At 44.2% G+C, this 27588-nt stretch overlaps 1 protein-coding gene across 3 annotated transcripts; it reads left to right on the forward strand.

Annotated features, from left to right (window-relative positions):
- Positions 129 to 27588, forward strand: LOC110403175 (synaptotagmin-like protein 1). 3 transcript variants are annotated; one of them, XM_021406125.1, is made up of 17 exons: positions 129 to 263; positions 2268 to 2419; positions 7004 to 7117; positions 8653 to 8746; positions 10235 to 10328; positions 10504 to 10597; positions 11226 to 12344; positions 13648 to 13746; positions 15696 to 15787; positions 16248 to 16349; positions 18251 to 18420; positions 19274 to 19376; positions 20028 to 20189; positions 21045 to 21123; positions 21678 to 21777; positions 22141 to 22346; positions 23823 to 27588. In XM_021406125.1, exons 1-17 carry the CDS (start codon positions 163 to 165, stop codon positions 23966 to 23968), a joined length of 3027 nt encoding a protein of 1008 aa, XP_021261800.1. In that variant the 5' UTR covers positions 129 to 162; the 3' UTR covers positions 23969 to 27588. The 3 variants fall into 3 exon arrangements, with proteins under 3 accessions (XP_021261800.1, XP_021261801.1, XP_021261803.1); XM_021406126.1 differs by having other exon boundaries at positions 13651 to 13746; XM_021406128.1 differs by lacking the exon at positions 7004 to 7117.

A 27588-nucleotide genomic window follows, 5' to 3' on the forward strand; every position in this document is an offset into this window, starting at 1 on the left:
TCCACCCAAGCCATGCTGTTGTGAATGAAGCCCTTTTGCTCCAGCCTCATCTCGCTCGGCACACTGGGGGCTGCCCATGGCATCGCAGCAGACTGAGCTGAATTAGTTGCCGCTGTGTCATTGCTCCATCTGTCTGAACTGCTGAAGAATATTGCAGGGAACATGCTGGACTTGAGCTTCCTGACTGAGGAGGAGTATGAGAAACTGATGAAGGTTCTGCAGAGAGATGCAGAGCTGAAGAAGAAAGATGGGGATCGCATCAGGTGAGACAGCGTGCAATAACAGCAAGTTATGAGCTCCCACTTGGGGAATATTGTACTTCTTTCAGAGGAGCGTGTGTGTGTGTATGTGTGTGTACGTGTGTGTTCACAGGGAGATGTGCAGGCTGCAGCAGTGCTGTCCTTTCATGCCCGGATCCTAAAGGATCTTTTCATTGCACCTCCTGCTTTTCAGCCCGCCTGCTGTCACTGCTGTCCCCTTTCTGCAGGACTGTGGGGCTGGTCTGTCTTTTGGAGTTAGTCAGTAGCCCTTAGAGATGTGAAGGGGAATCCTCCTTTTCCTGCTTTGGAGAAGATGCTGATTTCTCAGTGTCAGAGGTCAGCACAGGGGAGTATCTGCTGCCTTATTTTCTTCACCTAGTAGCACAGAAATCTCTTACAGTGTTTTTAAGTGAGGCTTTACATTCTCATTTCTGAGGTGGGTGTGTGTACAGCATCCATCGTGCAGGCAGAGACAGGGGCAGTGAGAGGCCCCATGAACTGCCCAAGGTTTGCAGGGCATCCTAGGGGCTGGAGTTGGCTAATTCGGATTGCTTGGTGCTGTCATCACTTTTTAAATGCCATCCATGCTGACAGTGTGCTCCAGGCTTGGGAAGCTGGCACCAAATTCTCCACTGCTGGAAAGGAATAGTTCAATGAGTGTGGATGGCACTGTGCCAGATTACCCCTGATAAGGATGTCTTTGACTTCCTGGTGAGCTGAAAAAGAGTAAACCCTGTATTGGGCTTGAAGGGAGAGTGAGCAGCCTTGCAGCAGGCTCTTGCTTCTCCCCTGAATTGAAACATTAAAAAAAAAATCTGTTTTTTTTTCTTTGTTAAGGTGTGTTAAGGTTTTCTTTCTTCTTTTTTTTTCCCTTTACTTCTGAAGTATAGTAAAATTTCTGCTCTGTTGTGGAGGCTTAGGGAAAGGTGTTGGTATGATTTCAGTTTTGCTTCACTCACCGCTGGGAGACGTTACACAAAAGGCTTTCATTTGGGAGCAAGGTGAGTTAGATCCTGCAGAGAGCAGTGCCAAGTGCCACTTGCTATGGGTGCAACTGACTGCAATGAGGCCTCTGGTGCCAACATGAATACGTTTGGCTCCACCACAGCCTGCCTGCTGGGGGAAACCTACTCAATGGCATTACACTGACTTGGTGTCAACAGGATTAAAATGTGTGCCTAAATCTCCTCTGGCCCAGCACCCTGATGGGGCAGATGCTGCCTTGATGGGTGGAAGCTGTGACAGGGGATTTTCCTCTGGCCTCTCAAGTCTTCAGGTAGTTGTAGTACCTGTGTAGTAGTACAGTACAGTACAGTAGCTGTAGTAACTGTGGGAGGCAGTGGCAGCCAAAGGTTTTTACACCAAGCAGTGGTATAAAAACAAACTAACTGGAAGAGAGTTAAAAGTACAGGCTAGCAAACAGAGCACTGAAAGGCTTAGGTGCCAAAAACCAGCCCTGGGTGTGCCCAAGCTAGTTACAGTAAGAAAAGCTGTGCTCAGGAAGGAGAGCTTACTGTTTGTGTGCCAACATCAGCATGGCAGCAGGAGCAGGAAGAGAAGTGTCCAAGGAGAATGCTGGAGGGCCACGTTGGTCTCCTGAATGGCATGGTTTATTTCTGCAGTTTGCATCAGATCTGATCCAAAAAGCTTTGCAGCTCATAAAGAGATTGATAGACAAATAAAACAAAGAAGTGCAGGACGTGTAAACAACCCCACCCCTTCCCAAACCCTCAGTGCTTCATATGAAATAGACAAATCTCCTTGCCAGGTGACTCAGTTTTAAACATGTAGTTTGTGAAGACCTTTGCTTGCCAGGTTCTGATTTTCTGAAAAAAAATCAACCTTGATTTTTATGTTGGTTTGGCCCTTGTGATTGCAGAGAATAATCTCAGGATTCTTTGTAACAGCAGATAGGGGAACTGTACATACAGCTGTTACGAGAGTAGCCCAGGGAAAGTTGAAAGCTTGGAGATCTTTTAAACGTGTAACATTTTCCTTGACTTTCAGGCGGATACAAGGCTCCATCAAGGATGAAAAGAAGAAGAAGTTTGTGACAGGTGAATGGTTTTCAGAAGTGAAGGCAAAACGGTTTCAAGAAGACTTAGAGGGATCGGATCTGCTTCGAGCATCCATCAGAAGGAAAAAGGGGAAGCTAGAAAGTAAGTATGTTAATGTGTCTTAAGAAACCAAACTGATGGACAAGAAAAAGGTGGTCAGGTATGTGACTCTCCCTGTACTGGGAGCCTTTTGGGGACCAAAATTTAGTTTTTAAGAAACAGATTTTATGCCAAGCTTTCAGTACTATAAAAAAATATCTGTTTATCAAAACCAGGGCCCAAGGGAAAAAATACAGCATGACAGAGGACCAAGATTAAAAGCTGTTACCAGCTATATGCAGTAAATGCTTTTTCCCCCATTTCTGCTTGTTTATTCCAAAATGTTTTTTTTGTCAGAAGTCACTGGTATTATTTCTTGTCACAGAAGCAAGAAGGGAGAGAGATAATGTGGGGCAATTTCTAGCATCGGATTGATATGCGTGGGTCAAAGACCCCTCCATTTCCAGGACTCATCTGGTAACAACCACCAGCCAGCTGCTCTGGCAGGCCTCCAGGATGGTGGGGTCGGTCACATCTCTGCAAAGGCAGAGAGTGCCTCTTGTCTCCTGGCAGAAATTTGACCTCTCTGAGAGAGAAGTGACAGTCCACACCTAGCTTTTTTATTTTTACATACAACAGATCAAATCAGATTTGGTGGCTCAGGACAGTGAGAAGAGAGCAGCCCTGTTTGAAATGGGCAGAACTGTGCTTGGAGTCCAAATTTAAGCAGCCTGGTGCTGGCACTTTGTGCTGAATATCTGTGCAAAGCAGAACTGATTCACATCTTGTCCTCACCATGAAGACAGGCCAGCCAACCCCACAGCAGGACACTGGGACTGCAGCCTGGTCTCACACAACTTCCTTGGTTATCCGTCAGGGTGGGTAGTCACAGGCATGGCTAGTGAGTTGGTGGCTGCTCTAGGGAAGCAATAGCCCTGATGGTCAGCTCTTCACAAAGTCTACCACCATTCTTAATACAAGGACCTTATAACTGGGCTCTGTTCTTTTCTAGTAAGATGAGAGTTATCTTCCATCTGTCTAAAACTCAAATGCCATCTCTACTAGTTTGGTTCATCTGTCTTCCCTGGCTTTGGCTGTATTTCTTTCTGTGGGGCTGCAGTAACAGATCACTCCTTTGTTTGCTGAGCCTCAGCGGCCAGGATCTAATTAATGTAACATTTTCTCCCCTTTCTGAACCCCAGTTTAGTTTATTCTTCTTAGCTCCACATTATTCAGATCCATACTTGAAGCTAAACAGTGGCCAGGGACTAACTGAGAGCCTCATTTCCCTTTGCATTTTGCTCATCCCTCACAGCTCTTGTAGCTTAGCATGGATTCATTGGAGCCTCTGATGCAGAACTGGCCCATCATATTTCATATGAAGTTGTTTTTATCCTTGGTATTGAGGATTCATTATGTCATTAAATTTACTATTTTGACATCTCTCCAGAATGCTAAAACATGTAAAAACCTTTTACTGTTTGGCAGACTTGCCTGGCCATTTCTGCAAGGCGTGCTCTGCTTTTTGCGGATGTACATTTGTGATTTAACTCTTACTGCTAATGTATATGTATGAGACATGGCCTAAGGTTGTCATCTAAAATAATCTCCTTATTAAAATAGCATACATATCCAAGTTATGCTTTTGCTTATGCATTTTCACAGAATCACACAACTGTGGGGGCTGGAAGGGACCTCTGGAGGTCACCTAGTCCAAGCCCCTGCTAAAGCAGGTTCTCTACAGCCGGCTGCACGTGAAAGTGTCCGGGTGGGTTTTGAGCATCTCCAGAGGAGACTCCACCACCTCTCTGGGCAGCTTGTTCCAGTGCTGTCACCCTCACAGTGAAGAAGTTCTTCCTCATTTTCAGTGCTAGATAAATGCTGTTTTAAGAAGGACGATGTGAATGTTACTGAATTACTGTAGCAATTATGCTTAGCCCTCTTTCTTTCTTTTTTCTTCCCTCTCCTCCCCCTTTTCAATTCTTTTAGCCTTGCTGTGGCAAAGCACAGGTACAACACGACCTTATTGCTTGCTCTTACTTGTCCCACTGCCATTTTACAGCAACAGTTGAGGATCACGACTGCTATTTTCACCTTGCTGTTACCTTCCGTACGTTCAGCTCCCGCAGTGATTACCACGCAGGGCTTGCCTCCCTTCACCCATGAGGGCGAGCACTTCTGTTGCTGACATGCCAGCAACAATACTGCATCAGAGCAGCGCTTACCCCATCAGAGAACAGGATGAAGCCCTATATGTATGGTTTGGCCATGCAGCTGACCTGCAGTAGATGATATAAGGGCCTTTGCTGGCCATCCTGACACCTTTTCAAGGTGATGAAGGGGTGTGTCTTCATTTAATGAAATAAATGTAACGAGCTCATGACTCCAGGGCTGTTCATTCTGATTTATGTATTTGAGGATTGTGTTAGGGAGTGAAATGAGAAAATTCCTACCTGGAAAAGCCCCACGGTGATTGCTGGCAATTGCTGGCATTCCTTCTGCATGGCAAATGGGCTGAGGAAGGCGAACATTCATGCCTGCAGAGATTGTGGCCCAGTGACCTTTCCTTGAGGAGGGTTTTAACCTTCAGAAGAAAGGGCTTTGTGGCTCCCTAAAGGCTTTCACTTTTGCTATTGATTACAGTAGAAGGTGGTAATAATCATCAGCAACAGAGATCTATAAAGTACACAGATGCTCTCTGAATTCAATCTACTGTGTTCAGAGCAGCACAGATGAATGAATTTGGTGATAAATTCTCCTTGAGTTTGTGTGCAGGGGATGAGAGCCACTAATTGTCTGTCAGAGAGGCCATGTTATCCCCTGCCCAAGTACATCAGTCCTGACAGCACCATTAGTGCTGCCTTCCCCAAGGTCGAGTGTCTGTGTTTTAGAGTGATAGGAAATGGATAAAGCAGCTAATGTACTAAAAGTGGCTCTATAAGTACACATTTATGAACAAAACAGTTTAACTGGTCAGACCACTACTTGACTCTGTTTGAATTTACCTCCTTTTCTGTCTGATGATGAAGTTACCAAGGGCGCTTTTCTTGTTGGAATGGATTATAATGTACTGTTGTCCTCTGTGTTTGCGGCTCCAGAAGCCAGGCGTAGCTGTGCCAGTGGCTGAGCCATTTTGAAGGATGGTGATGTGGAGGAGGAAGCAAACACCTCCAGCTCCTGCCAGGGAGGTGGGAGATCTGTCTGAGACAGCCTGAGGGGGAAGTGCTGGTGAAAAGCAGATTTGTTGCGATACCTTTGGAAGTGATGTGACAAATGAATGCAGCCTTTGGCTGTCAAGGTCTTTTCAGTCATGGTAGGTAGAGGGAGAACGTGGGTGCTCTGTGTTTGGATCTTCTCGTTCCCAAGCAGCTATCTGCTGGCATCTCCCTCCCTGGACTGGAGCAGAGGAGAAGTATGTGGCTCGTTGTGTAAATACATGGTCCTTGGCTGCTTTCCTCTGCCTGCATGTGGCATAGCCTGCGTGTGCCACCAGGTATGTCACAGCTTTTCTGTTCCAAAGGAAAACTCAGTGATGCTTTTTGTACACCAGCCTTTACGTGAACAAAACACTGAGTTCCCACTACTGCAGCAGCCATTGGGCCACTCAGCTGCCACAGCATGCCTGTGCCACATGCATGGTCCTTGTGCAAACAGAACCAAGCAGCACCACTGCAGGCCCTTGGCTCCGCAGGGACATGGAGCAGCAGTGCTTGGTGCTGGCAGCCAGGAAGGCTGCAGCTGCAGTTTTTGTGTCAGTGATGAGGCACTACAGTGGAGAGTGCAGCTCCGTCTCCAGATCTGCTGTTATCCATAGGTGACTGTACTGGCACCACGTGGCATCACACAAGACACAGGGGATGGAACAAGGTGATCTTTAAGGTCCCTTCCAACCCAAGCCACTTTGTGGTTGCTTTAGTGCAGTTTTCTAAACAGCAAGGCTATGTTATCTCATGTCACACCTGAACATCCCTGAACCTCTTGGTGGGAACTGGAAGAGCAAACTCTGCCCACTGAGACTCAATGTATACAAGTCTACAGGGTGTCATGGACAACATGCATGCCAGGGTTCCAAGGGAGCTGGCTGATGTGGTTGCCAAGCTGCTTTGCATCATATTTGGAAAGTCACGGCTGTCAGATGAAGTCCCCAGTGTCTGGAAGAAGGGAAGCATCACTCTCATTTATAAGAAAGGGAGGAAGGAGGACTTGAGGAACTACAGGCCAGTGAGCCTCACCTCTGTGCCTGGGAAGATCATGGAGTAGATCCTCCTGGAAGACATGTAAAGGCATATGAGGCACAAGCAGGTGATCTGAGACAGCCAGCACGGCTTCACCAAGGGGAGGACATGCCTGCCCAATCTAGTGGCCTTGTATGGTGGAGTGATGGCATTGATGGACAAAGGAAGGCAACTGGTGTCATCTACCTGGACTTCTGCTAGGCTTTTGATGTGGTCCGCCACCACATCCTTATCTCTAAATTGGAGAGATATGGATTTAAAGGGTGGACTGTTCGATGGATAAGGAATTGGTTGAAAGGTCGGAGGGTTGTGGTAAATGGCTCTATGTCCAGGTGGAGACCGATGACAAGTGGTGTCCCCCAAGGGTTTGTCTTGGGACTGATGTTCTTTAACGTCTTTATCAATGATATAGATGATGGAATTGAGTGCACCCTCAGCAAGTTTGCTGGTGACACCAAGCTGAGTGGTGCAGCTGATGCAACAGAGAAAGTGATGACATCCAGAGGGACTTTGATGAACTGGAAAGGTGAGCCCTTGTGAACCTAATGAAATGAGGTTCAACAAAGCAAAGTGCAAGGTTTTACACTTGTGTTGGGGTAATCCCAGGTATGTATACAGGCTGAGAGAATAACCTCTTGAGAGTATCCCTGCTGAGAAGGACTTAGGGGTCCTGGTAGATGAAAAACTTAACATGAGCCAGCAGTGTGTGCTTGCGGCCTGGAAGGCCAGTGGTATCCTGGGCTACATCAGAAAAGGGGTGGCCTGCAGGGTGAGGGAAGTGATTGTCTCTCTCTGTTTTACCCACGTGAGGCCCCATCTGGAGTATAGCATCCAGAGGAGGACCATGAGAATGATCAGAGGGCTGGAGCACCTCTCCTATGAAGACAAACTGAAGGAACTGGGCTTGTTCTTCCTGGAGAAGACTGCAGGGACCTGTCATTACGGCCTTCCAGTATTTAACGGGAGACTGTAAACAGGAGGCAAATCAACTTTTTATGTGGGTAGATAGTGATAGGACAGGGGGGAATGGTTTTAAACTAAAGGAGGGAAGATTTAGATGTCAGGGGGAAGTTTTTCACTGAGGTGGTGGAACAGGTTGCCCTGAGAGGTTGTGGATGCCCCATCCCTGGAGGTGTTCAAGGCCAGGTTGGATGGGGCCCTGGGCAGCCTGGTCTAGTACTTGGTCTAGCGATTAGCAACCCTGCCTGCAGCAGAGGGGTTGGAACTTGATGATCCTTGAGGTCCCTTCCGGCCCAAGCCATTCTATGAACCCTTGAGCCTCTGCTTCTATTGTACGATGAAGTATAACCAAAAGAATTCCAATTTGACTGTTTTTGTAGCAGGTAATATTTTTTTTTAAAGTAGACCTAGCTGCAAGTGAACAAATATGTGCAGACCTTGTGGAGTTGAGTTTGTTTTTTTGTTTGTTTGTTTTTTAACCAAAGTAAGCTTAGTTTTTCATTGCTGCTTGAGAGCTTAATCCTGTTGGTTGTGCAGTAGCAAGAGCCTGTTTGCCAGCTAAATGGCTAATGCAACTTTATACCTTGGCAGGCTGCTCTAAAGGTTACTGTCTTCTATTGTTTTTTTTCTTCAGGGTCTCTGAGAGCTCAGAAGACATAGCTGAGCCTTGTGCCAGTAAAAATAACAAGGATCTCCTCATTAACTCTATTGGCCTCCTCCTTTGTTTGCCAAGATCAGATGACTTTGAGTAAAAACAGGAAACGGCTGAATTTAAATCCTGGAACGGATTAACTTTATTGACAGCCATGGCATTGTCTTGCAGAGGTTTCCTGCTAAGCAGCAGCTCCTGGCACGAGCCAGGCGTTAGGCAGCTCTCTTTGGGCACTAAGATACATGGGACCTGGGGGTGCCATGGCCACTGGGCAGCATGGATGATGCTGCCATGGAGCATCCCCCTCTGCAGGGGCAGCCCCCACTAAATCCCCAGGCTTTCTGCTGGTGGGACTCATTTAACAAGCTTTTGCTTTCTTCAGATAAAACATGATGCTGTTGCAAGCTCAATTACATGTATTTTCTTGGTTGTCTCTGTTAACATTACAGATGAGGTCAACGAGCACATCCAGAGGAGTCTGGAAAGCAAAGATACCCCAGGTCCTCCCTTCCATGAGCATGCCGCTGGCACAGGAGAGGAGAGGTAACCGCCACTGCTCTTGTTGCTAACAAAAATTGAATGCCACCCATTAAACCCTGTTCTTTAACTGAGTTTCCAAGACCGCATTAGTAATTGGCTATATAGAATGCTTTTAAAACCCTTTTTCCAGGAATTGTCAGAGTATCAATCCTCCCCTAATAACTAAGCGCTAATGTGCTTATGCCAGAAAGGTCTTTTCCTGCTTGATTTGATAAGGGGTCAGTAAAATGGAAGCTGTCTCTAATGTCAGGATATTCTGGGTAGTTTTTCAAAGTAATTATGATTTTTATTTGTTTAATTTTTCCCATGGAGCAATGCTAACAAAATGAACTATTTTAGGAAACTGCTCATTTCCTGCTGGTGCCAACCACTGCGTTCAGTGCTCAGCACTCACCATCATGGCTTGGTAGATTTCATGTTGTGCTGACTGTGCACAAATACCCAATAAAAGAACATCAACAAGCAAATGAGTGACCTCACTCTATGTTTGTGAACTATGGAGAAACCATTAAAATATCCACTTTTTCATTTATTTTTACTTCCATCTCATTTGAATTCTTCTGTCAGCAGAATGAGGAATCATACTTCACAGGTGGCAATTGCTGCAATTATTAAATATGAGCCTTGACAGCACTTCCAGACCTCCCACAGCTGAACAATGGGTGTTGTTTAATAACAGACAGAGTCAACATGCTTTACTAGCATGATAATGGTCCTAATGATTTATTGTGGGAGTCCTGTAAAGGTTGCTTTGTTTTTCTCATTCAACACTAAATGCAAAGCATTCCCATCTGAAATCACGTCAGTGGTCCAACCTGACTGCTCTTCTCCATCTGGAGGGCAGCCATTACTAGAAACTCCCAAAGACAGTAGAACCAATCAGGCTAACTGCCCATGATATACGTTTCTTTTATTTTGTACCAAGAACTTAGTAATTAAGTTATGATACAAGATACTATAGTTTCACCCTAATGTTGATGGCCTAATAATTCCTGTAGTTTCTGTGTTCTTGATTAATCCAGTAGTGCCTGTGGCCTGACCTGAGCTGTGTGGATAGGCCTGGCCTGTTCCTTTCTGGACCAATCCTGAAAGAACATCTCCCTCTTGCCTGGGTGGCTTTTGGGCTGTTCTGGCACTATTACTTCCTATGTTTTTCTCTGTAGTTTTCTCCCAGAAAGGAAAGTCTGAATAAATTCTGGGTGACACCCAGAAGGTGTCACCATTGTTTTTGTTGATCAAATTATATTCTGACTGCAGTGGTAGACTCATATTTACTCCAAGATGAGTCCATTTAACATGTCTCTCAGTCCTTCCAATGGAGAAAATGAATGAAGGCACCTTATATTGGCAGAATCAGTAGATAGAAGTGGCAAAGCAGCTGAGCAGAACTGAACCAGTCTTGAAGGCTGCCAGACTGCCTGTGCAGAGGATGCCTTATCCAGTACATCCCTTCCACTGATCTCCTTGCTCGAATGTTTTTCCACTCCGTAGATCCAGCACACCTGCTCTTGATGCAGCAAAGGAGCATAAAATCTTGCCAAAACCAAAGCCGAGACTTTCTGACCTGCTGTCTGCATCACACAAGGTACTGTAGCCATATCTTCTGTGTTTGGTTTTGTTATTTCCTGAGTCTTCACACAGTCTGTATTTACTGACCAGGGGCTTCACAGACTGTCTACTCTGGTATCTGTGCTCAAATAAATGACATTTTTCCAGTCTTGCAAATGTATATGCATTGACAGGGTTTGTTTTCCATTCAGAGATCCAGTATACATGATGTTTCTTCCTCGGAGAGTGACACTGGAGCAAGTCCATTTGCAGCTGCAACAGCTAGCTTGCATTTGTCTAGAAAAGGTAAAGTTTTTGTTCAGTGAACCATTGACTTCTTCATTGTTTAGAGTCAAACACCAAGAAACATGTTGCTTTTTTTTATGCATACAAATGAATAACAAAGAGCTTTTCTTAGCTGGGCCTGTAAGAATGGGCTGCCAACATTTGTATGAATTATGTACAAGGCAGCAGGAATCAAGAAAAAAATCCTCAATTACTAAAACTCCTCCTGGCTCTCAGTATGGTTAACTGAGTGCTTGGCTAAAATTCCTTAATGCGCAGATCCAAGCTACATTTTCTGTGGTCTCCTTCTTTGAATGTGTAGTATATTTTTGGTGCGTAGCGAATAGCCAGTAGGAAAGCTGTCAAGGAGAATGCAAAGCTGTGAACAAATCCCCACCTCACAGCAACAGTGTAGAGCTCAGTGAAATGTTTCCCTTCCCTGTTGCAGAAAGAAGGGCTGAGTTCTTCAGGCTTTTCCTTCCGATGAAAGGGAGCTTGCTGGGCTCTCAAGATAGGGAAGAATTAGGAACATATTGGCGGTTTCGAGAAACTCCTCCTGGTTTCCCTTTGAGGACCTGAAGCCCAGACCTTCCGGGAAATTAGGATATGGTATGGTGGGATGGGTTGTGAGCATCTGTCGTTGCTGTAGGTAATGGACTATCTCCACCGCCTGCCAAGCTTTCAGAGGATGCTGTGCTGCAGCCCAGCTGTGCAGCTGGAGAAGCTGCTGATGGGGCCACTGGCACCACAGTAGGACCAAAAAGTCCATCCGAAGAAGCTTATGCTCCCAGCAGGATACCCATTAAGAGGAAACCAAGCAGAACTCTCTCCAGATCAGAGCAGTTTGTGAATCACCTGGGGCCAGCAGAGAACAGCCTTGAAAAGAGAGAGCTACTGGCAAGCCCCGGATTACTGACTACAGAGGGGGAAAGCAGGCAGGCAGTGAAGCCAGCTGTGAACTATACAATCTCATCAATGAGTAATAAAGAGGAGGACATTGGCCTTGATCGTGAGCACTTCAAGAATTTGAAGGACTTCTGGGAGAAGGGAGCAGACTCTGTGATGATGGGAAGCGTGCCTGAGTCCCCGTGCTCGCTGGAGGCAGACGGTCAGCAGTTCAAGCTGTGCCGCTCGCTCTCTGTGCAGTCAGGCCATGGCCAGAGCAGTGAAGAAAAACCTGGGGCCTTCACCAAAACAAGAACCCCTTACAAAAGGACGATAACTTTATCTTCCAGTGAGGAAGAACCAAGCTATGTAGCTCCTGTAAGGAAGGGATCCGTTTCCATTGCTCCGAGGTCTACGTACACCAAGAGCAAAGGAGGCCTGGTTACAAGAAATAATTCACTGGGCGAAAGCAATGGGAAGCCATCAGTGCTAGAGGAAGAGAAGGCAGCGCAGCGCAGCTCCAAGAAATCCAGATTGCCTGTGCGAGTGCCTTCCATCAAAATCGAGTCGCCTACCAAGGAAGTATCTGGCAGCACGTATGAGCCAGAGACGCCTACAGAGAAGTTCATCGTGGCAGAGGAGCGCAAGCGCGCAGCGAGCTCTTTGGCAAGCAGGGTGCAGATACTGATTGAGCCTGCGCTTGCCGGTGGTGACAAAGATGATGAGAAAGCACAAAGAGCTGATGTTGGCGCTCATGACAACATGGAAATAAATGGAGAGCTACCTGAGGAAAAAACATGCCAGTCTTCAGAACAGCCAACAGCCAGTGCGCCGGCCGAAGGGAGAGAAGCTGATCAGAGGATGGACTTGTCTGTTCGCTCAGGTACTGAGGGCTGTAACTGCACCCTGGGAAATCCCCATTGAGTGTCATCCCTAAGCCTGCTTTCTTCCCTAATACTTCCAGTTTTGCATATTTTCTTTGCTTCTACATCTATACTATATTAATATTGGTACAGGGTTAGCATGTGTGGAATGTGTTTAGCTAACAGCTATGAAAACAGCTGTTCTTTGTAGTAGAGTGAGGTGTAAAACTGGGCAATGCGATGTCCCTTTGCCTTTCTCATGACTGCCTTTTCTCACACTTCACATTCAAGCACCTCAGCTAGGGACAGATCTCCATTTCTTTAGCCCTGTCTACAACAGGTTGCAGGAATTTACTAACTGAGAGCACTGCACTTTTTTCAAATGTAGATCTGCAAGAATTCCTTGTGCTGGTAAAGATAAGTCTGATGCAAATAGCAGAAATAAAACATGGAGCAAAATGTTTAATAAATACGTTGACCCTTGGCCTACTTTGATATGGCTACTGGCCATCAGTGTTTAAATGACAGTTTGGGCCTTTTGGGAATCCACCAGTGAATTTGCATGTTAAGCTGCAAACAGAATGGACTGAACAAGGAGTCTGAGCCTTCTGGGTTCTGATACCATGTTTTCCATCACAGTGGAGTCAATAGGACTACCATTTTATCAGCCTCTTCCTCTGGGTTTGACAGGTTCTTGTAGTGACTGATAATATAGGCAAAAGTTCATGTTAATTGCTGTTCGTTTTAAATGTGAGCTCTGTTCCCTGCCAAGCAAAGACCTAGGAAGAGAGAGTTCCCTGTCTCCTTTTTCTGCATCTTCAGTTCTCTTGTACCTGGTTGAGACCCATTAGAGAAGATTTTCCATAAACTCAGCTGATTTGATTTTTGATTGTGTCATTTCTTGGCTTATTTCCTACCTTCTGTAACACTTCTGTTAAAATCTTGAGTTGCATTTCAGGTAAACACAAGCATTTCTTTTATATACCAATCATTCCTGTATTTCTCAGGGTGTCTTTTTTCATTATTATTACTGTCATTACAGATTGATATTAGCAGATGGCTGTATTCACTGTAAGTTCTTTGTAAGTGTCGATCTCTTTTGGGGACTGGGTTACTCCACTGTTTACATTTCTCATAGCGTGAAGAGTTTTTCTCAGGGAGAGATGTTACAGCTGATAATTTGGAAGTAACTTTGTGTAACTGTACAACTGCAGCGTGCTCTAAGCAGGAGTAGCTGGGAGAGAGATACTCAATGCTTGCTGACATCCTGCCCATTTGTGTTTGTTTACTTACCATGTTGACTTGACTTTTCATGTATTCCAGAAGAAGATGGAGATCATTCTCCTGCTGCTCAGGCCTTGGCCCGAGCAAATAGCATTAATCTTGCAAAGAGCATGGTGAACATTTACACGACCACAGAGAGTGAGTAACGCTTTTTTTTCTGCATTTTAGTTGAAGCTTCTTGAAGGCAATATATTATGTATGAATTCTGCATCCCTGGTGCTTCTGTGCTAGTACCAAGCAAGGAAAATGACATATTGTTTCATCATGAAATTAGAGAACTTATGGTGCCTAAAATTAAATTCAAAGCCAGGAAATTACAGCTAGATTGATGATATGTCACTCATTGTGCTCAGCAAAAAGCAAATGGGCTTCAAATGGTTGGCAAGAATCTCTCTTTCACCACTGAGTACCGTGGGACCCATGTGGCAGCCTGCTCAGTGGACTGATCAGATGTGGCAGACCTTGCATCCAGCATGCAAGCTGTGCCACAGGCTGCTGTCACACGCTTCCTTGGGCCTTTATCTGGGCCTTTCCCAGGTTGCTAGCCTGATCTCCTCAGCTGCCGGCTGGGACACACTTCATGGTGGCTGTTCCTGCTGGAGAAACCAAGAGAAGCTAAGGAGAAGGCAACCAAGAAAGCAGCAGCAAAGCTGAAGAAGCCCATGGCCAAGAAAGCTGACTGTGCCACCAAGTAGCCCAAGAAAGGAGCAGCCAAGGAAGAGGGCCTGAAGGAAGGAAGCAGCCTGTGTGGCCAGGAAAACCAGTATGTGTCCCCAAAAGGTGAAAGCTGGCTGGCCCAAGAAGACAGTTATGAGCGTGCCTAAAAGCAAAGGGAGATGGCCAAGTATGCCAGGACCAAGGTGGAAAGTTTGGGGAGACAGTGCCCGGGGAAGGGTAAAGCAGCTTAGAGGAAACAACAAGGCCAGTTTAAGTAAACCTGATCCCTGGTTGTGGGATGGAGGAGGGTCCCCTTTGGGCTGTCAAAGGCGGCCCATGAATAGGGCGTGCTGCACTGACCTATCTGTGTGCAACTGAGCCACACCATCCTGGAGCCTTGTGCCAGAAGTATGCCTTGTCATATGGTGCAGGAATGCAAGTCACAAAGCACGATAGCTCAAATCTTCAAGTCCCACGTGCATGGCCATTCAGTGATGTGGTCTTCATGCAGACGACCAAGATTTTGGCCTTTCCCCACTACAGCTTATTTAGAGCCACAAACCTCATCTGAGGAAACCTTCCTCTACAGGAGGACCAAATAGCTTGCAGGAAAGGCTAAATTTAACACTTTACTGATGGCTGGAGATATCAAACAGCCTTTGGGCATTCTATGTGTTGGGTATCATTGTGTATCATTGTGGCTAATGCTCAGCAAGGGTGTATACGTGCATACGTCATCTGAAAACAAGCCAGTTGCTTTGGGATGAGATTAGTCATCAAGGAAGTTACTGAGAAAAGATAAATATAGAGCAGATAGGTTTTATTTAAACATTTAAGCAGTTCAGTAGACACCTTTTAAAGTTGTTATTGAAGTTGATACTCTTTTGAAGCTTTATTTTTTCTTTTAGATAACAGACTATTTCCACCTCTTTGTCCATCTAGCAGTATATTTGAGAGGTGTATGCAACAGTGAAATTATAGGTCTAAGTGTTTTACAGCTCTTTTGTACAGTGAAATATTGCTTTCACGTGCTATGAGATGGAAATGCGAGCGTGTTTGGTTTCTTTGACGGGGGGGGACAGATCTGTATGTTTTTATTCTAAATTAAATCTACACTGCTAGAGAATGCAGAGCAAACAAGTTACATGTGCTTCGGGCAACGGATTAATTGAATTAGCCACTAGAGGGAGGTTGGACACTCCTACTCACGAATGAAAACGCACTGAGAATAGCTTTACAGCATTGGCTAGCGGTCTGTATCCTGGGGAGGGCTCACCTGCAATGGCCGGTGACAGAGCTGGGGCAAGTGCCTCCCACAAGCTTTTCCTCCCTCCTTGCGCCTTTAAACAGGAAAACAAAAAAGTGGCTTTCTTGTATTTTCCTGACTCTGACAATTTATCTTGATGCCTCTTTTCTATTTGTACTTACAGCGTACAATAAACCTCTTTTGATACCCCATCAATTTCTTGAACCTGAAAGAGTCAAAGAGCTGAGCAGATCCTCTCCGCTCCTGTTGTCTGAGGTAGGATAGATACCTGAAATGGCTGAAATAATTTTCACAGCATCCCTTAAATGGCAGTCAGGTTCATGAGAATCTTTTTCTGGGACACTGGCAGTACTTACTCTGGAGAATGCCTTCGTTATGTCACAAAAAAATGATAAAAAATGATAAAAGCTGTAAGAAAAAAGTCCCTACTAGTCCACACCAACCTTTTGGTCCTGCAGGAGTTTTAGTGTTTCCCTCTGCCTCAAATCACAATGTTACATGCCCTTCCCAAGAGTCCAGGTGGTCTGGAGGCAGTTAATGATGACGTTTGCTGCCGGTCAGAGGCAGTGCCTCTGGGGAGATTCCCTGCACTGCTCTCCACTCTCCTAACCTGCTTGCTGCTTAATGGGACTCTGCTGAGCTATTGGTTTTCCTCTGTAGTGTTGGAAAGTGCTTATACGGCAGAGCATAAAGATGCTTGTTATTTTCTGAGCAGACAGAATCAGACACGGCTTCGGAAATCAGCTTCCAGTTTAGCAAGCACAAAAAGACTCCTAGCATTGGCAGCCACTCCTCCGACATGGCATCTGTCTCCTCGGTAGGTATTTAATGCGTATGTTTCACTAGAAAGGGTTTCTCAGTTGGATGTAGTGATGCTGCATTTACGCTGATGCGGATGACGTGGCCTCTGGAGTGTCACGTTGGTTTCTGCATGGTATTTGATTTAAAAGAACAGTGATGGCTAATTACCTGCATTAAAGAAGTGTCTTCGGGTACTATCTCAAATTAGAGACCCTTGTTAGGTCCTTGTTAGACAAATTCAGAGTAAGAGGCAGCCTCTGCTCCGAAGTGTGGAGCAAAGTGTGCTGCAGCCCGGAAGAGAGGAGTGGCCTTTCTCTAGGTGGGGAAATGACACACGCAGCTGTTAAGTGACTCGTGGTCCAGCTCTGAGAGGGCTGGCACTGCAGACTGGTGCTCTCTGCGAGCTTCTCCTTCACTTTATCAACAAATTAAAGGGAACTCAGAATTGGACAGCAACTGTATGATTTGGAAGTTCAGCTTCCAAGGAAAGCTGACGAAAGCTGAGTGTGTTTTGTTAGGCAATTTAAAAGGATTCCTTAGGGACAGTGTTTTGTGAGGGGCTGTTTAAAAGTGCTTTAATTTGCTGTGTTACTTTTATAGGTAGCTCCAAAGTGTATATGTGAGATTTAAAGAATGTATGTGAAGTAAAGCTTGTGGGGAGAGGTCAGGATATAGGTAAACATGTTATTTAAAAAGCTTTAACTAGGGGGTACGTGAGTCCTTCTAGTCCGTAGAGCCTGGGAGCTATAAGTGAGCCTTTTTTGTCCAAGTGACACAGATGTTTTTGAAAATCTCATTTAGGATTCTCTGTTGGGTTAAATGTCCTGATGGGATGATAAATGTATCTCCTCAGACTGAGAGAAGATCTTTAGCAGGTTCTTACAGGTTACCATAGAATTTAATTTAGAAAGAAAAGGAGTAGAAGGAGACGGAGAAGAATTGGGTTAATTACTCAGAAAGTTTTTTGATAAATATTCATAATTGTATCACAGAAGAGTTAACAAGGGTTAATTATTTGCTTTCTAAACTGCGCTAGCTTTTATGTTATCCCATCAGTAATCATAAGTAGAATAGAAAATTCTCATCTTTCTGGAGCTGTATTTTATTTCCTTTTCTTGACTTCCTCCTAGAGAAAGATTTAAAGCCTTAAAAAGAGAAGCTCAAGGCCTTTGGGCAAATCCAGTTTGCTCTGGGAAAGCAAGTGGCTCTTGAGTGCCTAGTTCCTGGTTTATACCTGAAGAAAACTCATTTTCCTCTGCATTTGTGACAAGTGTATTCCCATAAGCTGTCTCTGGTGGGACCGTGGCTCTTCAGGACAGGGGTTATATCTGTTTCTGTTCTGTACAGCTCTCTGCACTTTGTGAGCAAGCAACAAGATAGTAATAGTCAATTTTTTCTATATTTCTAGTCTGATATGGTTCTTAGTAGCCTGTTTTTAAGACTGTATGACAAGAGGGTGACTATATCTACCATAAATAATAAGTGTATGTGAAGATAGTTAAAGTTCTCTCAATACATTTCTTTCTTAGTGATGAGACTAGTTCAGAATAGCAGCCCTTAGTACAGGTAGCACAGGAAAAGCAAAAAGACTTGTGTGCTCTTGCCAGTGATATTTAACTGTTTCCCAAAGCTTTGGGATTGAGAGATATAAATCAGTGTTCTTTGGGCACTGAGGTTATCAGTGCTTCTTAGTCCTGTTATAGAATATCACATCCTTGTGAGACCTTTATTCAGGTCCTCAAACCCGTGCTTGTGCAAGTACAGCTGCAGATGTTCACCATTTCTGTATCAAGGACACAGTCCTACTCAAGGACAGAGGGAGCAGATTATTTCTCCAGGAATGCACATCTTTGTCCAGAAAACAGATCAGATGAGTGCCTCTTTCAGTGGTGCTGACCTTTTTCTTCCACCTGGCAGGTGAGTGGCAGTGTGCTCAGTGTGTACAGTGGTGATTTTGGGAGTGTGGATGCCCAGGGTACTGTGGAATTTGCACTAGACTATGATGAGAAGAACCGGGAGTTCCAGGTTCATGTGTCCCAGTGCAAGGACCTGGCTGTTGTGGATGAGAAGAAAGACAGAACTGACCCGTGAGTGACGCTTTGCTTTGGTGCCTCATGACTTCTCTGCTGCTGAATTTTGTGTTCTGAAGGGCTTTCCTTTTTTCTTATAAATTTTCTTGTAAAATGCCATCGTTTCTTCCTACCCCTAGACTTCTAGTGTATGATTACTGCTGAGTCTTTCCTAGCACTAACCACTAACCTTCCTGGTGGTTCTAGAGCCACTCACATCAGTAAATGTGTTGCCATAGACATGTATCTGAATAAGATTGAGAAAACCTTGGTCACTACGGGAACATTTCCTGTTATCGCTGAAATATATTCTCTACGTAACCATGTGAAACTTGGTCTTCCCATGGTGAATACACTTCAGTAATAACTCTGGTGATGTAGACACATGTTTATGTGGAAAGAAAGTCTGAAAAGAAGTGCCATTATGAGACACAATGGTAATTGTATGGAGGCTAGTGATCTCCATTTTAAAAGATGATAAAAATAATCTTGAATCTGAACTTTGAGGAAGAGATTTATAATCAGGCTTCTAGAGGCATTCCAACTCTTCTCTCTAATTTCACCCAGATTTTGTATGTACAGTTATGCTCTAGTTATGGGCTCTTCAGAAAAATGGATATATGTCCTTGCTGGCTTTCCATAGCTGCTTGTTCTGTTCTGAATGTTGGTGGCATCCACCCATCCCTAGTGAGATTTATAACTTCGCATCCAAGACAAGTTAATATCCTAGCAGGTTTCTTAATTAGTTCTGCCGTTAAAGACTCAACTTGCTTCTATAAATTCCATGTCACCATCCAGCAGTCTTGCTTGCTTGTTAGAGCATGGCAATACTGAACAGTGTTCAGCTGGAGTTTTCTTTTTTCTTTTCCAGGTATGTCAAAACTTACCTGCTCCCAGACAAAGCTAGAATGGGTAAGAGGAAAACCTCAGTGAAGAAAAGGACAGTGAATCCCATTTACAATGAAGTGTTACGGGTAAGAACACATAAGTGCTCTGAAAACCTGTGCTGTAGCACGCACCTATCTCTGGTCAGGCCTGGAAGGAGCCTATCTACTTGACTGGGCTCCTTCATCTGCCTCCTGCTGCACTGCTCTTCCCTTCGTTTCATGAGGGCAGAGATGTTGAAGGTTTTTCTGTACTTACTTGGGTGGCACCCAAGATTTCTGTGACAAAACTATACAGTGACCTTTGGAAGAAGGGACCTGTGAGCCTGTGCTACCTTCAAGTCAGAACAAGGAGGTATTCTTCCCTTCCCTGGCGTGTAGTTACAAGACATGGCACTGTTAAGAAAGGTCCTCATCCTGTGATCTTACTTATCGAAGTACAGAGGATTATTTAAGAATGCCCAAGCCTGTGTTAATACTTGAAAAAATACTGTTGTTTCTTGATGAAGAATGGAGCACTGAATTTCCCTGTGCTCAGCAGAAAAGTGTTGCCAGCTTCACTGTGGCATTGCTGCAGCACAAAAAGAGATGTTCAGAATGGGGCCAGTTCTTGAGAGCATGTGTAGAGTGGGTTTAAGTGTCTTAGCCAGAGCTAATTCAAGTTTTTGAGTAGTTTATTTCCAGTTGTGAGAAAAACTAGAAAAAAAAAAAAAAAAACAAGCTTTCTCTTTCTTCCTCTAGTATAAAATAGAGAAAATGGTATTGCTGATCCAAAAATTAAATCTCTCTGTTTGGCACAATGACCCACTGGGACGTAATAGTTTCTTGGGAGAGATCGAATTAGACTTGGCCAGCTGGGACTGGAGCAACCGGAAACTCAACTGGTACCCACTGAAGCCCCGGGTAAGTGCATCTCAGCTGCAATTCTGTTTCCCAGCCCAACCCCAAAGCCTTTAGGAGTGGCAGAAATCCCTCTTGGCTGCTTGAGCCGTGTTCTGTTAACTCAAGGCTTTTCCTGCTGAGCCCCATCTGCTACATCCTTTGCATAAGTGGGCACTTGGCTGGAGGTCAGTGGTCCCTGCAGCTGGAGCCTGGACTTTGTATGCCCTAGACAGAGGTAAGGGAGCACTCCTCAGAGGTCTTTGGCTTGTGTGTAGGAGCCTGAATTATGCCTAAGGAAGCCCAGGAAACACCCCTGGGCCCTAGACTTGTTAGCACGATATTCAGTGCTCTGAACACAGGCCTTCTTGGGTCTTACTTGGTGACACTTTCATAAATGTGATCTGACACTAATCAGCAGAAACTCTGACATGGCTCTGCCTCTCTCTCTTCTCACATAAAAGACCGTCCCTTAAAAACAGACACCAGAGTACTAGGTGATGCAGTTAGGTGTGCCTTGACAGGTAAATACTCAGGTGCCACTTTTCGTAAAACTGGTACGGCTTCCTGCATGCTCCCGTGTTCAGAGGTCTGACCTGAGATCCCTCTTCATAAAATAAAGGTGTTCAGAAAGAAAGGTGATTAATTTTGTCCAACTGGACATTTCTGAAAGGGCAACCTTGCTCTGAATCCTCAAGCGTTAGGTTCCAAGGGACTGAGTTTGAGAACAAAGTCACGAAGTAGCCCTGAGAATAGACTGTCCCAGCTATACAGAAGCAGAGCTTGTCTATTTGTCCCCCGTATTTAAATCAAAAGCTGTTTGCCCTGCTATGTTAACACAAGCCCTTGTTTACTCAGTCAAAACTCTTTCTATTTCAGAGTCTTTCTGCTGTTAACGGTGCGGGTCATCGAGGAGTGATGAATTTGTCTATTAAGTATGTCCCTCCAGGAAGCCTAGGTAAAATGCATTTCATAAATTAAGAACTATTGCCTGTATATTGGTGTGCAGCTTGCAATGCTTCATGGTTTTGTGGACTGGTTAAAGAGTAATCTCATTAGAGCAAGATCGTAGAGATCAGCACAAAGGGACAACCACAGTGCTTGACAGCACCATCTGCAGATTACATCTTTTTTTCACATATTGGATTTACTGGGAAACTGTGCAGAGAGGAAGAGCTCAAAAAGCTTAAACTCACCAGCTGTTATGGGCACTATGGGGTGCTGAGATGCTGTAGCAGCAGCACACAGCTCCTCTTACTGTGGGGCAGGCAGAAGGTTGGGTTTCCCCAGTAGTTCCTTCTCCTTTTCTGCATCAATGCATCACTGACTGGCAGGTTGTGTCAGGAGCCCCCTGCAGCCATGAACATGGTGCTGTGGCACCCACCAGAGAGCACGGCTCCGGGGGAGCGGTATGCAGAGAGGTCATGTCACTGGTCCCTGGGGAGGAAGCCCGTTGTCTTGCTAGCTATTGCAGGGACTGTCATGAGAGCTTTCTGTTGTACTAAATGGCAGGTCCCAAGAATCCTCCCTCTGGTGAAGTTCACATTTGGGTCAAAGATGTCAAGGACCTTCTGCAGTTGCGTCCTTCTGGAGTTGACTCCTTTGTGAAATGGTAAGAGCCCATTTTGAAATATCCTCTTGGGCATCCAAATGATGAAAGTAGAATCCATTGTTTAGTGTAAAATGTCACTTTGGGGAAAAAAAAAAAAAAAAGAAACCCTTTTTCTAAACCAGGATCTGTTAAGCACTCTTCCTTTCTAAAAATCTTTGCTTACAAAATTGATTTTCTTGGGAAAAAAAGTTTACTTCAGGGATTATAAACGTTCCCCATTAAATTTGCAGATTTCTTATGTTGAGACCCAATTCCTCCTTACTTCAGATCTGAGGCCTGTTTAGACCAGAAAGTTTGTAGAAGCTAATAAAACCCCATGTGATATTCTACACTACTTGCTGTGTCTTTTCTTTCCTCTCAAAGCTATGTGCTTCCAGACACGAGTAAGAAGAGCTACCAAAAGACCCGAGTCGTAAAAAGAGACACAAACCCTGTTTTCAATCATACTATTGTGTATGATGGCTTTCATACAGAGGATTTGAAGGATGCTTGTGTTGAACTGACAGTGTGGGATCATGAAAAACTAACCAACCATTTCCTTGGAGGAATCAGGCTGGGCCTTGGGACAGGTAAGTGATTTCTTTTACATTAAATGAATACCATTATACTGTTGCTGAGCCAAGTGGTACAATGGAAAGTTGCTGAGCGTTTTGCTGTTAGAGAGAAACCAGATACGGAGAGTGTCTAACTTCTAAGGGCCTTCTTACTTGCACTGTGTCTGAGATGGAGGGGGCCCTGGTACCATGATAGCAACCCTCTATTCCCACATTTTCTGCCTAATCAGCTCCCAGGTCTATCAAAACTCCAGAATCAGTGTGGGTCCAGCAGAGAACTTTCCTGCTGTTGCAGGAAAACAGGCAGCATTGCAAATCAACATTATATTGCTGTTCCTCCCAGCGAAAAGTGCTCAGAGCTGAAGACGAACTTGAATGCCATGTGGGACAGCACCACCTGGTGACTCTGTCCTCATCTCCTCCATTGAAATACTTCAGTAACAGGAGTAGCTAATCTTTGGAAAACAGAGTTTGATGCAGTAGTTGTTCTGATCTCAGTCATTACTGCGACAACATCAACAGTTTGGAAATTGAGTTGTCTAGGTGTAGACTAAGGTGTTATTTTTTAAAATTACTTCTATTAGTTTAGATTATGAAGGGCTCAAAGACCACAGCAGAGGTGCTGTTTGCTAAACATCCTATCCTAACTTTCAGTGTACCCCATGCCTTGCTTTGGCAGATAGCATGTTCATCTTGGTATTTGGTAGGTGGGAGATGTGAGGATTTGTAAGCTCACTATACTCACTGTTAAGCAGTAGGGGTCTCTGAAAGACAAAAAGAAGACTTCAGGTTGGGGGTGTAATAAAGGGTGACTGTTCCTTGAGGGTATCAGGAAGAGCCCTATTGCAGCTTGAAGATCTGCCTTGCAGGTACTCTTCTGTTTATTGGATTTGACTGTGTGATGTCTGTTTTCAATCTCTAACATGTCACCAAGAAAGCTGTGAACTGTCCAGGGGGAAGTTCACATAAAAATATCAAACCCAGGATTAGCTGTGATCCAAATTAGACTTTTCTCTAATTGACAAGTGGTTGGCACATGAAAATTTGGTTGGAAAATCAGCTTGGAATTAATATACACACTTTTACACTATCATATGTTTGATTCCTATACAAATGAATTCTAGAGCAAAAGAATTTTAACAGATACTCATCCCTATTCACAACAAATCAAGGGGAATGCCAAGCCTTGTAGACTTTCTTCACCACATCAAAAAAAAAAGCAGTACTGGACTTGAGCCCAATATTGTTTTCCTTGCTAGGTTATTTTTAGGGTTCTTGTGTTCTGTGGCTTTTACATTGAACTCTGGTGTAAAATGGAGATCATTAGCAGAAGAATAGGGGGTGATTACAGTGCAACTTCCTGACAGGAACTCAGCACCTTTTAGGTTAAGACCCTACCTGCAGCAGTTAAATCTCACTGAGTATTTTTTCATATGGAGTGGAATTTCTTTATGTAGCTCCCAACATTACTGTCTCCTTGTTTATCTTCAGGTTTGAGCTATGGCATCCCCGTGGACTGGATGGACTCCACACAAGAGGAGGTGGCCTTTTGGCAGGAGATGATGTCTGCTACCAATGAATGGATCGAGGGGTTGTTGCCACTACGCTCGTTGGCAGGGAGGAAAAAACTGAAATAACCATCTATATGTTCTAGAGCAAGGCTGAACGTGTTTGTTAGATATAGGAAACTTCCTACCCTGAGGTGATAGAGACCATGGGGCTGGCAAGTGTAAGGTTAGTAAGGCAACTGATGGGCAGCACTTTGGAGATGTTAAATGTTAACTATTTGTTCCCTGACAGAGGACCTGGAAAGTGCCAAACTGATGCTATACTTGACTTTGAACAAGAAGAAACATTACCTTTTTATTTAATGAGTGTATTTGAATTCCATTAAGCGCTGGCAACATTGGCAGGGAAGAGGAGGTCCATATATTTATTTATTTTTTTACTCTTTCTTTGTACTATTTTTTTTTCTTTTTAATCCATGCAGAGATGTAGTTGTACTAAAGCTGCACTGTGGTATTACTCATATTTACCTGCAAGTGGTACAGTTTGTACTTGATGTAGAATTGCTCCAAGTCACTAGCCAGCAGAGTCTGAGAATGAGAGCTTTGCATTTGTTGCTGGTGGCAACACATCTGTACCATGAAAGAAATTGAGATCCAAGGTGAATCTAAAGAAAGAGAGGACTGTTTGAAGCAGAAAATGAAGCAAGTCGAGGAGGATAACCAGGAATTCAATACATTAAATCCATTCTGCTTTAATACAAAAGAGAGAAGAGATGGTCCTGAAGCTAGTGGGATTTTGCAATCAGAAGCTGCTTTCCTAGCTTTCCCACAGGCTTCCTCAGTGACCTCAGGCAAGTTACTCTATTGAAACACAGTTTCAGTGCAATATAAATTGAAGCGCTTGCCTAGATGTAAAATATCATCATGTTGCTCATGGACCTAATAGCGCCTTTGAAATGCCTTGTGTGCAAAACATTTCAATATAAAATAATGATGTAGGTCTCGTAGAACAGTCTCGTGTTAGCCTGGCATAATGGGTCAGGAAAAAAGGTCAGAACTACAGCGGAATGCAGGAGATCCTGGGAGAGGTAAGCAGGGCATGAATGAATGCCAAGGGAAGCTGCAGAGCTGAGGCCTGGGGCAACATCCTGCCTCCATGTATCCTGCTCCCCTTCTGGTCTGCCTCTCTCCTGATGCCTCTCACTTGGTTGTCCAGAGCTGGAGCAACCTTCTTGCCAGTAATTGCAACAGCTTTGTGTCTGGCGCATTTACAGTGGTAGAGTGATGTTATGAATGCATTTTGAAATGCAGCTCTGTAATCCGTACTTTGGATGTACATATTGTGATTAAATAGAATGTTTTTCTTTAGTCATCAGCTGGTCTCCTTGTGCCTGTCTTTAGCGTGGTCTGAGTAATGACATCACAAGCAAAAGAGGTGTTCTATTTTATCATGTCAGAATGAACCTTTTTTGCCCAAGGGTAAGTGAAATGTGGAGAAATGTATATTTTTTGTAGTTGTCCCACCTCCGACTTTTGTTCTGTGAATATTTTGGTATTCTTTAATGTGTTGATTTTATTTTTTAACTCAAGCAGAACTATTTTCAGCTTAGTGAAAATGGTTCTAAATAAATGAAAGAAAATTTTATGGCTAAAATAACAAGAGTTTTTCATGAAATGAGGACATCTGGGAGATAATCAGCAGCTTTCATGGCAAACAACAAAGATGATGTTTTTGCAATTGGAAAAAGATAATACTTGAAAATGTACCAATTATGGCACTGAAAGCACTAAGAGAAAGTCCGTAGAACAGCAGAATTAATTAATGACTAACCTAACGAAGGACTTGGTCTGCACAGCATGTCAGCCCAAAGAGACTTTATATGGGCTCTAGCCTTGCATCATTTGTTCACCAAGGTTTGCTCCTTTAGTACCTCCATGAAATAAAATAGCAATACTGGGCCTAAGGCAACGGTTTTAAATAATTAGCCTTGCCTGTTTTGATGCTGAACATGTGAATATTTATGCATACATATAAGATTTCCACGAAGAGGCCTGCTTGCTGGTGGCTTGTTGCAGTGTTACCTGCAGGTCTGCCGCTCTCACCCCAAACGCTTCCTTATCCCACAGTGCTCCTCCCAGGGGGGTTTCTGCTGTGCCTGCAGGTGTGGGTGGTGCTGCTGGGGCTTTCGGCCCACGTGAGCCCAGCTCTTCCTCCAGAGGTTTATCTGACTGCTTTCCATTGCAAGCACAGAGGCATCCCTCCTGCTCCGCCTCACGTGCAGTATTAGCACACGTGGTTGGGGCCAGCACTGCTGTTACACAAATAGAGCTGGAAGTGTTTGTTTAGTCTTTCAGAAAATGAAGGTCTTTTTCACCAGTGGTGCCAACAAAGGGGGAAAAAGGGTGTCAGTGGGCCAGCTTCCTCCTGGAGCAGTGGCTGCTATGGTCTTGGCCCAGCACTTTGTGAACAGGCTGTTTCTGTATTCAGACTTCTTTCAGGATTTTTGTTAATCTTTCAGTAGCTTGTTTATTTAAATTAAGCCCTGATTAACTTAAGGAGCTTTCTTTGGCATTTCGTGGTTTATCAGAGTAAAAGATTACACTGCCAAACCACATACACATTTGCGACACAGCTGTATCTGAGGCAGTAAAATTTGCCATGTCTTATCTGTTTCACTTTCTATGCAGAAAGCACTTTATCAGGAAAAAAAACAACAACTAAGGCACTTTCAGTGTCAGTGACACATGGGGGAGCGGAGGAGCTTGTGAGTAGGTTAATGCCAGTTTGTGCATGGCTTGTGATGCTGACATTTGTTGTCTATGCCTGCTACACACGTAAACTCAGGGCCATAGGCTAATGATAATGAGATTGTTTAAAAAAAAAAGTTGAAAAATTTCTGACTGTTTACTAGTTCATTGCAGGGTGAGTTAAGCAAAGTTTCATAAGAAGATATATGAAGGTATAAAGACTCAATGCATGTGGCAAATGTGTTTTAAAACTCACTTCTGTGGCTACAAGCAGGCAGGTACCAGTGCCACGTGTGCCGGCAGGGATCTGTGCCGACGCAGCTCATGGGGCCAAGTCCTGCGGTCACTGCTCTCTGCTGGGTACAGAGGTAACCCCAGGGACTGGGCAGGCTGATGGGCTGCAGGGTGGAACCTTCTGGCACAAACTGCTTAAAATAAAAGAAAAATTTCAGTGTCTGCAGTTGAGTTGGGCAACTACTTTCTATGAATGGTCTGCATTTGAAAATAAATGCGCTTCTTTCAAGTTTATACATTATATAACCTTTTCTTGGAGATCTTACAAGCAAGAAGAGAAGGGAAGGCAAGATTCTGGAAAGTATTTCTTCCTCCTCGTGCACGTATAATGTGTGGCCTATGTGCTTTCAAAACTGTTCATTATTACAGGTATCAGAAGCTATCAAAAATAATGCAGAAACTAACTAAAGAAAAAAATAACTGCTGAATCTTGAACAACATCCAGTGAATGAGTGTCTTAGAGGAGATGGAAAAAAAGTGGTTAATTATCCATTACTAAATATTTGCTCAGCTTTATCCTTCATCAAGACAGGAAAAAAAATGAAATAGTGTGATGATTCAGGGAGAAAATTATGCTGCCTGAATAAACCCATGTAGTAACATCGATTGAAATGAGATCTACTGTATTTTTGAAGGCTTGTTAAACTGACTCAAAAATGTATCAAATAGAAAACCTGAATAAAGAAACACACTTCTGTTCCTGATAA

Source organism: Numida meleagris, chromosome 8 (genome assembly GCF_002078875.1).
Source record: "Numida meleagris isolate 19003 breed g44 Domestic line chromosome 8, NumMel1.0, whole genome shotgun sequence".
NCBI lineage: Eukaryota > Metazoa > Chordata > Aves > Galliformes > Numididae > Numida > Numida meleagris.